This window comes from Drosophila grimshawi, unplaced genomic scaffold, assembly GCF_018153295.1.
Source record: "Drosophila grimshawi isolate 15287-2541.00 unplaced genomic scaffold, ASM1815329v1 contig_1377, whole genome shotgun sequence".
Classification (NCBI taxonomy): Eukaryota; Metazoa; Arthropoda; class Insecta; order Diptera; family Drosophilidae; genus Drosophila; species Drosophila grimshawi.
Window position 1 is genome coordinate 20,904,106 of NW_025062900.1, and position 13,054 is coordinate 20,917,159.

A 13,054-nucleotide genomic window follows, 5' to 3' on the forward strand; every position below is an offset into this window, starting at 1 on the left:
ATTCAATTTTTGTAACGTCAACAAAATCAACAACGAACTAAGCTGAAAAAGACGCGCTTAGTGCTTCCAAAACTGTTTAGAATGGCCTAAACAGAGTCTAAACAAGAGAAAAGCGAAAGAGTGGGAGACACACACACAACAGCAGCAGAAGCCGCCGCCGACGCAGCAAATGACAGCGAAAATGTTGCGGCCACCAACGAGGGCAGCAACAACAAGAAGAGAAGCAAATACAGCGCAAGAAAGCATCAACAACAACAAGAACCAATACAAAAAGGCGACGCGACGCCTCTGCTGCTATCACAGAAGCAAAATCACAACGATAACATAATCCACCAAAAGCTCAAGCGAGAGAGAGCGAGAGCGAGAACGACAGAGAAAGAGAGCGGAAAACCTTTACAAGCACTTTTGGTTTGACGCCCCATCCCCCTCCACACGCACACACAAAACAAAATAAAAAGTTTTTTTTTGCTTTTGCTCTCGCCCCTTGTGTGCGTGTGAGTGTGTGTGTGTGCGTGTGTGCGTTGTGCGTGTTGCCGGCGAACATAATTAAAATAATATTTGTATTAAGCGCGCGTTATGGCACAACAGCAACAACAACAACACCTGCAGCAGCAGCAGCAGCAGCATCATCAGCAACAGCAGCTGCAGCAGTTGCAACAGCAACAACAATTGCCGCAGTACAATAACAATTTGTACAATCTGAACTATAAGTAAGTTTTAGAGTCACATTGCGTTGCGTTGCATTGTGTTGCGTTGCGTTGTGTGCTTGCAAACCCCCAACACCAGCACCGCCCCCGCTCCAGTCCCCACCCCTCTGTGTTTGTTTGTTTGTCTTTCTGTCTCTTAGCATGTGTCCAAAATGTATTGTTTTTTTGTTGTTTTTTTTTTACCAATAACAAAGGCACATGCAAAAAGCTCCAAATGCTCATGCAAATATTTATGTTAAACATCTGTCGCGTTTACACTACACACAAACAAAACATTAACACACGAACCCACAATCACTCCCTCTCTCTCTCTCCACACATTACTCACTCTTCCCATCTGATCATCAATCAGACATTTTGTTTACATGGCACATCAAACTGTGCTTGCATTCCTGTCAAACTGTTGATGTCTAACGGACGTAAAAGCTTCTCAGCTCCTTCCCCCTACTTTGTAATGTGCCGTTAATAGGGCAGGAAAGCTTTTGACCAGACCCTTGCAGAGAAAATTCATATTTGTAATCTCTTTGAGATTGTTTCCTAATTAATATCACAAAATAAAGCAAGTCTTAAAAATGATAATCACACCCCTGTCCATCTCTCTAGCATCATGTTCCACATATTTTTCAATCACTTGCGCATTAAACCGAATATAAAAATAAATAAATTATAACTAAATTGAGTTGTTAACAATAATATAATATAATATAATATAACAAAATAAAAATAAATAAAAGCATTAAAATTATGGAAAATAAATTGACACACAGAAAATGATTAAGGAAACTGAAACATAATGAAAACTAATAAAGTTATTTTTCTTTAAATTAAAGTTACACAAAGAACTACAATATATATATATTTTTGGTTTATTCATTTGACGTGTGTTTTTTTTTTAATATATGTACATATATATAGAAATCTATCTATAAATAAAAAAAAGATATATATATTTAAAATTGAAGCCAGTTCTCAACGAGCTTTTACATAAAAAGGAGCTTAAAGCTGATCAGCTGTTCGGACAAACATGTAAAAATTCATTTGCGATCTAATTCATAAAATCCCCTATCCAAATGTCCACTTAAACTAATGTACATATGTATATTGCTTGTTAAGGAAACAGAAAGTCAACAAACCAAAAACTAACAAATTGTGCCGCAAGCACTGTGCATGTCAAACTGTTTACAAAGCACGCACACCCACAGGGCAGCGCAGCGCATGTCAAACTGCCGTCAACTGTTGTATAATATTTGAAGAAAAAAAAACACGCCATATTTGTTCCTGACGATGATGTTATAGTTGTTGGATGTTGTTGTTCATGTTGTTGTTGAATGTCATGTTTGTATGTTATTACTAATTGTATAAACATTGTTCTTGTTGACTGTTGACTGTTGATTGTTGATTGTTACCACTTTGCAAAGATGATGAAGGAGTCTTTGAACAACCATGTTGAGCAACCCTTTTTATTATATTGTGTGCCATTGTTTTGGTTCCTTTTCTTTTTTGATTTTTCAACTTGCAGCATGGAGGATCCCGAGCGGCGCAAGAGACGCGAACGCGAAAAATATGAACGGCAGCAGGGCATACAGAGCGACGATCGGGAAACTAGTCTTTTTGAGGCGCCGCGTCGCCTGAATCCCAGCGAGGGCGATAACATGATAACCGCAGCCCTCGGCGAATTCGTCGATGCCAAGGAGCACATGTGCATGAACATGGTCGGCATTCATAGGCAGGCGCCGGGCGGGGGTTCCAATGCGCGACTGCAGGGGCAGGCAACGACGCCGATCATCAACTCCTTGTCCTCCATCAACTCCACCACAACGACTTCCTCATCCGCCTCGCTGCTGCCTGGACAGCTGCCCACATCACAACAGCAACAACAGCAGCAACAGCAACAGCAGCAACACTATCAACAGCAGCAGAGGGCGCCCACCTACCTGAAGCAGGCGGATAATAAGCCGCCCTACAATGGCCGTGGCGGCTATCCGGGGCAGCCGATGAAGAACGATATACCCTCGAGTAGCGGCATGGCGCCGCCTCGTGGCCCACCCAGATCCGCATCCTCATCTTCGTCCGCCTCCAACAACAACTCGTCCAGCGCCACAAACAATGCCACAGCGGCAGCAGCGACGTCAGCGTCAACAGCGCCCCTCCTCGGCCCGCCAATGTCCACGCAAATGCCGAATGGCCGCGAGAAATCATATCTGGGGCCACCGGCGCCAGCGTTGTCCAACGGCGGTCGCTTTGTCCCGCCAGCGGCGAGCGGTAAACGCACCAGCAACACCGCCGGACTGCAGCCACCGCCACCAGAGGTAAGCACTCATCCAGCTCAATCAGTTAAATGTCTGAGTGCAATTAAGAGTTAAAATCCAACATAACTGCTATTATTTACTATATATATATAGTTATTATATATATGTATGATATATATATAGATATATATTTACTATAGTCATTGCTGATACTTAGTTGTATGCAGCTTTGTCTAGTTTACAAGAACTAATGCTTCCACTTTGAAGCGTCTCGGCTCTTATAATCTCTGAGATCTCTGAGATGAACTTGGCTAGATCGACTCGGCTATTGATCCTCATCAAGAGTATATTTCATTTATGGTGTCGGACATGCTGCACATGTCTTCCACAAGTTTAGGATAATTTTGCTGAACTTTATTCAAACAGATCATTGCAGACCTCTCATTATAAATTTGAAAAACGATCGAGCTATTTAATGTATTTGTCTCATGTTAACAATTTAATTCCCACTTGTTTAAAAGCAAATTTTATATATTATAATTAGATAGAAAAAGACCAAAATCTTTAACGCTGTTTTTATACCTTTCTACTTCACACAACAGAATTGGAATTTAAATTTTTTTCGTGTAATTCTTCGAAAGCCATCGCTGAATGTGGCAAGTTCTATATTAAAATATACAGCCAGAGATATACACATATATTAGCAGAAATTGAATTCAAGACTTAGGATTCACTAAATTAAATCTTAGCCAGGGATTAGCCTAGAAAGGCATTCAAATATCTCTGCCATTAATCATAAGTTTTTTTTTAAATTAAAATTATAAAATAATTTTCCCATTCTTAACGCAATCAGCGTCAAAATTAAAAATAAAAATTGCGCGAAGTAAATTTACAAAAACAAAACAACAATAAATTTACTTCTTTTTTTTTTAATAAAATAAAATGCTTCTAGCTATTTTTTAGATTTTATAAATAGCTAAAGAATGAAAAGGAAAAAATATATAATTGAAATATGTATTTATCGACGATATATTCCATAATTGTTTAATTGTTTTGAAAGTACTTTTGATATGTCGTGTCGAAGCTCGTATTGGGTACTTGTCCTTGTTGCCTCCTGGCACAGTTAATTGAAATGTGTTTTCTTCTATCTGCACTTACAGAAGGATATTAGCAAAATAATCAACGAAATGACCAACAGCTATCGCGTGACCCCGCTGACCTCGATAGCGGCGACGCCGCACGCGCCGACGCGCGAGAACTACAACCTGAATGGGCCCAATAAGAATAAGTATGCATTTGACGACGTGGAACCCATCGGTCCCCTCAACTCACCGCCGGCGGCAAGCGGCGCCTCCTCCTCCTCCCTCTCCTGCACCACCAACTCCTCCTCCTCGCTGCTAATGACGCCCCTGTTGGCGCCCATAGCGCCCATCACATCACCGATTGCCCCGCTGTTGACGACACCGCCGCAGGCCAGTCAGCTGCCGTTGCCACTGCCACTGCTGCCACCGCTGGCGGGTGCCACAACAGTGCTGCCACCCGCATTGGGCATGGCGGCCGTTGCGCCCATCCAGCAGCTGATGCCAACGCCCCCAAAGGCATCGCCCACGCCTCCAACAGCGATAAGGCCCCTCAAATCGGAGAAAAATCACTCGCTGGAGAAACAGGACTCGTGGTGAGTAGCAGGATATATGTGGATGTAAATTGGAATATTGGCTTATAAATAAATTTAGAGTCATTTGTAGTTGTTAGTTAGGATCAAGTATAGATCAGTCTCCAGGAATCTCAAACATTACACTAAACCTTCTAAAGAAGAGCTTAAAATAAAAACAATGATTTGGCAGGCTCTACAAAATCTCTTTTCTTAGATAAGACAATGCCTTTATCGATATATATATATATATATATATCGATATATATCGATGAATACTTTTTACGAGTGACTCGATTTTTAGTTCAATTTTTGTACAAAACTTAAAAAAAAAATTTATTGAAATGCAGTCGATGCTAAACAACATGTTTCTTAAGGAACCAAGGAATATTTAACAATCAGTTAAGAATATTTAACAAAGTGTTTGTCAGCTTTTTGATAGCTTTATTTTCCAATTAGTAACACAAAGTTATTTCCGCAACGTTATTAATTTTATTTGTAATTAATTTATTGAGCCAACTGCTAAACCTTCGCACAACAAGAGTAACTAAAACAATCGATAGGCGAAATGAATCGAATGAAATCGATAAGCGAGAGCTAAGCGATTCGACTGAATAGCTAAAGCTGGCTGCTGCAGCTCAAACTGATATGATTGATATCTAATAACAATTAACATAAATAAGCTATTTATTATAAGCCACGCAGGGCTCCAAATTAACATTTCACTGTTCATAATCAGTTAAAACATCTTTGCAGAGTTTCAAATGCATTTACACTCAGAGACAGTTAAATAGATGTGAAGACGATAACTTGTCAACTTATAGAATACATTTTAAATATAATATATAAAATTTTGTAGTGGAGATTTATAGAATACATTTTTAAAATTATATATGGGGAAAAAGATGTATTTTTGTAGTGGCAGACAAAGTGAAATGAATGATTATTGATATCGATAAATATCGATGTGCAGTGTTACATATATATTTATTAATAGCTAAAGTAGATAAGTGTATTCCAATATAGCATTTATAACTGGATAATTCGTTAAATTGACACATTTGTTTTTTTTTTGTTGCCTGCAGCCTTGAGAACGATCTGGAACTATCTGAATCCGATGATGATCGCAAGAGGGATATGTAAGTTACAGTTTGACACGCATTGCCAGTAATTCAGGACTCACTCTCTCTCTCTCTTTCTCCCTCTTTCTCTGTCGCACTTTGTAGTTGTTCTGCTGGCAATAGCAGCAACAGTTCTGAGACGGATTCCAGCGAATCGGGCAGCGAGGCGAGCAGCAAAGGCGAAGCACAGCAGCAACAGCAGCAGCAGCAACAGTTGCTGCATCATCAGCATCAGCAGCAGTTGCTACTGCAGCAGCAGCAGCAGCAACAACAACAACAGCGAGCGACAGCAACAACAGCCAATGGCGGCAACAAGAAGAAATGCCAAACAATTATTGCCAGCGGTGCGAATACAATCAGCGGTCTACTCACCTCGAGTGGTTTGGGTGGCTCAGGTGGTGCCGTCAACGCGACGAGCAACACGAACTCGGGGCTATTGGGCGGCGGTGGCGGCAGTGGCAGCACGGGTGGCGGCGGCGGTTCGAGTAGCAGTGGCATGGGCAACATGAGCAGCTCGAGCTCATCGAACAAGACGCCATCGCCGACGGACAGCAATCGCTGGCATCTGAGTCGTTTCTTTCCGAAGCCAACGAATCAGGCCACCGCCGAGAGCGTATCGCCGGGCAACGTGGCATGTGGCAATGTCAGCATGAAGGTGCCAGGCATTCTGCCAGGCGGTGCACAAATCATACCCGAATCCATCGATGTCACGACGGCAATTGTTAAAAACGAGAAGCTGCACGACGACACGCGACGCATTACGGATGACGAGGACGAGGATGAGGCAGACGAACAACACCAGCACCAACAGCATCAACAGCAGCAGCAGCAGCAACAGCAGCAGCAGCAGCGATATGCCGCTGGACTGAGTGTAACGGTTAAGAAGGAACAACAGGAACAACAACAGCAACAGCAGCAGCAACAACAGCAGCAGCAGCAGCAGCAACAACAGCAGCAGCAGCAGCAGCAGCTCAGTGCCGAGCAGCTGGCGTTGGCGGGCGCCTTGCCCAATAACCAAATCAAACGCGAAGTGCGTCTGTCCGACTCGGCAAGCATTAGCAGCGGCAGTGCCAGCGGCAGCAGCAGCTCAGACAGTGCCGCTGGTGAAGTTGTGCCGCTGCCGGGACCCGGTGAAACGCTTCAAATACCCGGAGTGCCGGCAGCAATCACAACAGTGTTACGTGTGCCGCCAGCCATGCAGCAGAAGGTGCCGCCAAATAGTGTCACATTGACGCCAATTGGTCCGCTGCCGGCGTCGCCGAAGCCACGCCAAAAGAAGCCGCGCAAGAAGAAGATGTCGGCGGCAACAGCGCCGCCGCTGGACTCCAGCGATGAGGACGAGCCAGCAAGCAGCAACAAGAAGCATGCCCTTGAGTTGGCCGCAACGACAGCAGCAGCAGCGGCTGCAATTGCTGCAGCACCTGCTGCCACAGCGGCAGCACTGCCCGCTGTTAAAAAGGGGCGCGGCAGGCCACGCAAGCAGCAGCAACAGTTGCAACAGACACAAAGCGGCAATTTGAGCAGCGCCTCGGCAGGCTCACTGGCGAAGGGACCAACGCTGACGGCGGCCAAGAAACCGCTGGCGAAATCAACAGCAGCAGCAGCAGCAGCGGCAGCATTGGCTGCAACAGCATTAACAGTTGCTGGCAGTCGCAAGCGGGAGCACAGCAGCAACAGCAGCTCCAATGGCAACACGCCCACCAAAAAGTTGCATGCTGCACCAGCAACAGTAGCAGCAGCTGCGGCAGCAGCAGCAGCAGCAACAACATTGCTGCCGCCAACTGCTGCCGCGGGCAGCAGCAGTGATGAGGATAGCACCAGCAGCAGCTGCAGCAGCACCAAGTCCAGCAACAGCAGCAGCAGCGGCAGCGACAGCGAAGCAACAGCAACAACTGCAGCTGCAGCAACAACAGCAGCAGCAGCAGCAGCAGCAACAACAACAACAACACAAAATCCCGCCAAAAAGCGTATTGTAAAAATTAACAAATTGGGCGTTGTCAGCAGCAGCAAAAACAATCGTCTCTACGGCGCCGGCAGCAGCAGCAACAGCAGCAGCAGCGAAACCGAAGAGCAACAGCAGCAACAGCAGCAGCACAAACAGCAGCAGCAACTGTTGCTCATGCAGCAGCAGCAACAGCAGCAGCAGCAGCAGCAACAAAAGCAACAATTGCAGCAGCATCAACAGCAGCAGCCGTTGCAGCCGCAGCAACAACAGCAGCAGCAATCGCATTTTACACCCGATGCGAAGCAGGCGAGACAACGTTCGAGCAGCTCCGATGGCAGCAGCAGCTCCAGCACCGACAGCAGCAGCACGAACAGCAGCAGCAGCAGCGACGAGGTCGATGTGCATCATGGCGGTGGCAAGCGCAAGAGTGATAAGAAGAAGATCTGCACGCTAACACGCATCTTCAATCCCAAAGAGGGCGGCGCCAAGAAACAGGGTCAGGTTGTCATCATCGATCAGTCCGAGGAGCAATTGCAGCAGCAGCAACAGCAGCTGCAACAACAGCAGCAGCAACAGCAGCAACATCAGCAGCAGCAGCAGCAGCAGCAACAACAGGAGCAGCAACAATCCAAAGAGTGGAAGCCGCGTGCAACGCCCACACAACTATTGGGTGCCACGCTGGCGTCACCGGCACGCACCACCACACCACATTTGACGTCGCTGATGTGCAAAATTGATTTGAGCAAGTTGGCGCGAGTGCCGCCCGAATGGTATCAGAAGAGCTATCGACAATATGCAGCTGAGCAGCAACAGCAGCAGCAGCAGCACCTTCATACGCAGCAGTTGCACCACCCGCCACACCACCAGCACCAGCACTACCAGCAGCAGCACCAGCCGCACCAGCAGAAGGCACAACAGAATGGCCACCTCAGCAGTCGGTCAGCGGAAGGTGCTCGCACACCCAAAGAACTGCAGCAGGCGTATGGCATGCCCAATGGTTATGTGACAAGTGGTGGTGCAGCTGGTGCAGCTGGTGCTGCCAGTAAGCTATTGGGTGGCGTCAAGCACGAGCATGGCGTTAAGCCCGAGCCGGAGCTGGATGCCGGCTATGAGGCAAAGTATAAACCAAATAGCGTTAAGCAGGAGTTCATGCCCAAACAGGAGATGCCAACGCGTCGACGCAAACGCAGCTCCAGTTCGAGTCCGTACAAGGAGAAGAAGCGAAAAAAGGAGAAGGCCGACCAGGTTAGCAAGGAGCTGCTGCCGGTGCCGGTGCTGCTGCCCGCCAACAATCACGAGCGATTATCTCGCGACAAGTTGGAGCTGCTCCAGCAGGAGATTAGCTCGGCCAATGGCAGTCCAACGAAACGATCATTTCCATTGGCCCATGCACAGCAGCAGCAACACCAGCAACAGCAGCAACAGCAGCAACACCAGCCTCAACATCAGCAACAGTTAAAGGCCACAACAACAACATCAACAACGGCAACAGTTGCTGCGGTGCAAACGTCAACGACGGCAACACAACAGCCAACAACCTGCAGCGAAGCGGTACAAACGACACCGCCACCAGTGGCGCCACCGCCTCCGCCGCGTCTCATCTATCGCTCCCACTTCGATAATGAGGAGGAGCCTCCCAGCGATGACCTCAGGTGAGCAGCACCAACAGCATCAGCTGCCATCAGCAACATATCCATTGCTGTCATTCAGAATGACCTTCGATATGATCAAATAATGAAGAATGCAACAAAATGCTGCAGGTCTTTAGTCATGCAACATGGTTTTCAATATGGTGTAACCTTTTTTAACCATGCCAAGATATCTAAGGTATCAGAGCATATTGGTTTGGGGCAGTATCCGTCCTTCTGAATGCAACTCCTTTTGAGTCCCTTGAAACTTGGAACAGCAAAGTCAAAAAAAGTGTTTAAAAACGTCCACTAGGGGCTGGGAAATCGATCAAATCGATAACTGCAATACGATTAAATTCAATTTCATTTTAAATTTCAGTCACCTAAATTTATTCAGTATCTTGTTGCATCGACTACATAATTAAAGTAATTTTCACCAAATTTAATATGGATTTTAATGATTATAACCAACTCAAGATACTCTTTAAATTCGAATCATTGAAGCTAATTTTCATGAATCTTAAGAATATATATATTAAAAACAAAAACAGTTTTATATAATCTTATAGAATAACAGTGAGTAGCGTCAATAAAAAAGATGTAACAATTCTCAGATTCAGATATGTTCGCAGAGAAATTCTTTAGTCTTTTTCCATTGAATTCTCAGTTCTGTTTGTCGTTTCGAACTTGGTTCACATATTGATAAAGCATCCAATGAATTTTGTATTAGGAAAAACGAGATACTGCTGCAGGAGGCAATCAGGCGAAAGCGTGCCGCTGACTCGGAGCGCGACTCCTTCAAACAGATGACGCTCTATTTGGAGGCGATTGTCTACTTCCTGCTAACCGCCGATGCCATGGAACGGAGCAACATGGAGGCCACGTGGACCATGTACAAGGACACCCTAACGCTAATTAAGTGAGTAAAGTGTGCCACACTCCTAACTACAATTAAATTATTATTAACATAACTATCGGAATACGGACATATCCAACCTGTCGGATAGTCAAGCATCATTAAACGCTATAATGGGGACTAAGATAACATCGAAAGAAAGTAGTCTATGAGGTTCGTTCCAAGCTAGACCTACTCGGGACTCACAAAAGGCTTACCCTACGAGCAAGCAAGAATGGGGGCAGCGAGACCCCTAGCACTTGCTATATACGACTGAAACTTAGATATGAGCAGAGACAGAGGCGACAACAGAGCTGGTCTCCAGAGCTTAGGACTCCGACAAGCCAGATGTCTCCTGGGTGGTTATAATCTTAGACGAATTAAGCATGTTGTAACCATGGGAAAGAACAGCCTTAGAATACTTACCGGTCTATTGACACTCGACACTGTAGACTAAGAAGTCACCTAACTCAACTAGTAGCTATCTGTGCAGGTTGTGTGAAAGAGAAGAGGAATCCTCGATGCACATCCTAGCAGAATGTGTCGCCTTAACTAGAAGAAGATGCAGCATCCTAGGACATAGAAGACCTCAACCCAACGGAGATTCCCACATTCGTGCGGCAGATGGGGCTGATGGCAGCGCTATAAGCTCAGAAGGGGGCACAATAGATCGAGTAGGTCGCGGTGCAATTCCCCTCCACCCCCAAAATACTAAATTATTATTATTTACCAAGCTATATAATAATTGTGTTTGATCATGAATATAGTTAAAAATTAAATTATTCATGTAAATTCGGGAAATTCAAATAAGTTTTATTTATTAGCTGGCTTAACTTTAACTCAATTTTAAATTAAATGTTTGCAATTTAATAATTAATTGTGTAAATCTGAACATTTTAAAGTTTGTGGTTGGCATCAATAAATAATATATAAATTCTTTTGCAGATTCATTTCCTCGAAGAATCGACCGTATCAGCAGTCAACGAATGGAAAGCACGAATCGCACAATATAGTGGCCATACTCAGGTACGATATTTGCCACGATGTTTGTATTATCTAAATACTAAGTACAGCAAGTTGTCATTTTCCATTCACAGTTTGCGCTGCCAATCACTGATATCCTTAAAGCTTTACAAGTTGCGACGTGCCAATTGTCGTGCGATAATAGCCAGCTGCTCCGAATTCTTTCGCACCGGTGGCCGTGGCGATATTTTGAATGGCAACACATTGTCCTCCATATCACCATCGAACTCGGTGGGCTCGCAGGTATGCACACAAATACATACAAACATAATTGCATTAATTGCATACTAAATGATTTTGAAATTGTATTCTGATAATTTAGGGCTCCGGTTCGAATACGCCGCCTGGCAGAATAGTGCCTCAAGACATACACAATCAGCTGTGCAGGCAGAACGAGTATCTCACCTATGTGAACAGCGCTCACGATCTGTGGGATCAGGCCGATCGTTTGGTGCGCACCGGCAATCATATAGGTAGGGTATACAAATCACAGCTGGTGGATTGTTTTATTCAATTGTGTTTCATTCATTGCAGACTTCATTCGCAAGCTGGATCACGAGAATGGACCGATGACGCTGCATAGCACCATGCATGAGGTGTTTCGCTATGTTCAGGCTGGTCTCAAAACGCTACGCGATTCAGTCTCGTATCCCCAGTCACAGTAGCGATAACTTTCGCCCCAACATCGATTCCAACCACAACAACAACAACAACAGCAGCAGCAGCAGCAGCAGCAGCAGCAGCAGCAGCAACCGCAAAAACAACAACAACAAGAGCAACAAGAGCAACAGCAACAGCAACATCATCACCAACACCACCACCAAACGTGTCTAAATGAAAGTCAGGCCAAATTAGCAACTATTATTATTATTATTATAATTATAAATATTATATTGTATACAATCAGCAGCAGAACAGCTACAAATTTAGACGTTTAGTTTAGAAAAACCTTCCAACCTTGCAACACCAACACCAACAACAAACACCAACACCAACAAACACCAACAACAACAACGCATCAGCAGCCAATTGTTTTTTGTTATTAATTTGTAGTTAAAATCCTTTTTTTATACATTATAAGCATTATGCACACCATTTACTTATTTCCTTATGCTCAATTTTTGAATTGGTTGCTTTTTTAGGCATTTTAAGCTTTATATTTATGCCTAGTTTTAGTTAATACGATATTGCTACACACAAACACACACATATTGCAAAAATCAAGTTATTCTATCTATATAAATATATATGTTTTCTAGATTGTAAGCAAAGTGAAACTGGCGCCCATTTAAACTTTAGTTGAATTTTGTTTTTTTAATAATGGGTTCTTAATATTTAAGTTAGTTAATTTCCCTTTGTCGTTTGCACATATATACATATATATATAAATATATATGTATATATATATATATTCTCGCTGGCCAAAATTGTGAATGCGCCTTAAAACACCAACAGCAAGAATAACAAAAACAACAATAACAACAACAAAACTCATACATTTTTAAATATATTGTATATAAGCAGGAGCAACAAATAAGCAACAAAAAAAAAAAAAAAGAAAAAGGGAAAAAAATGAAAAAGAAAACTACAAATTCAAATGAAAAACTCGATATAAGCATGGTTTTTATTACATTTAATTTAAATGCAAATTTTTACTGTTTCGTAAGTTTTAAAATTGAGTTAACAAAACAAAACAAAACAAAACAAAAACAAAAAACACACTATTTAATATAGTTATATTAATACATTATTAATTATGTTTATAATATATTATTGATTTTAAAAGTAAATGAAAGCAAACGCGTTTTTAGAACAAAAATTCATGCATGAAGCAT

General features: G+C 43.6%; 1 protein-coding gene across 1 annotated transcript; it reads left to right on the forward strand.

Moving 5' to 3' along the window:
- Window positions 1–576: 576 nt before the first annotated feature.
- On the forward strand, window positions 577–11,961 carry LOC6566444 (AF4/FMR2 family member lilli). The gene is made up of 10 exons (XM_032739163.2): window positions 577–710; window positions 2,227–3,016; window positions 4,117–4,631; window positions 5,693–5,746; window positions 5,834–9,325; window positions 10,032–10,220; window positions 11,142–11,222; window positions 11,294–11,462; window positions 11,542–11,692; window positions 11,754–11,961. Exons 1-10 carry the CDS (start codon window positions 577–579, stop codon window positions 11,882–11,884), a joined length of 5,706 nt encoding a protein of 1,901 aa, XP_032595054.1. The 3' UTR covers window positions 11,885–11,961.
- The last annotated feature ends 1,093 nt before the right edge of the window (window positions 11,962–13,054 follow it).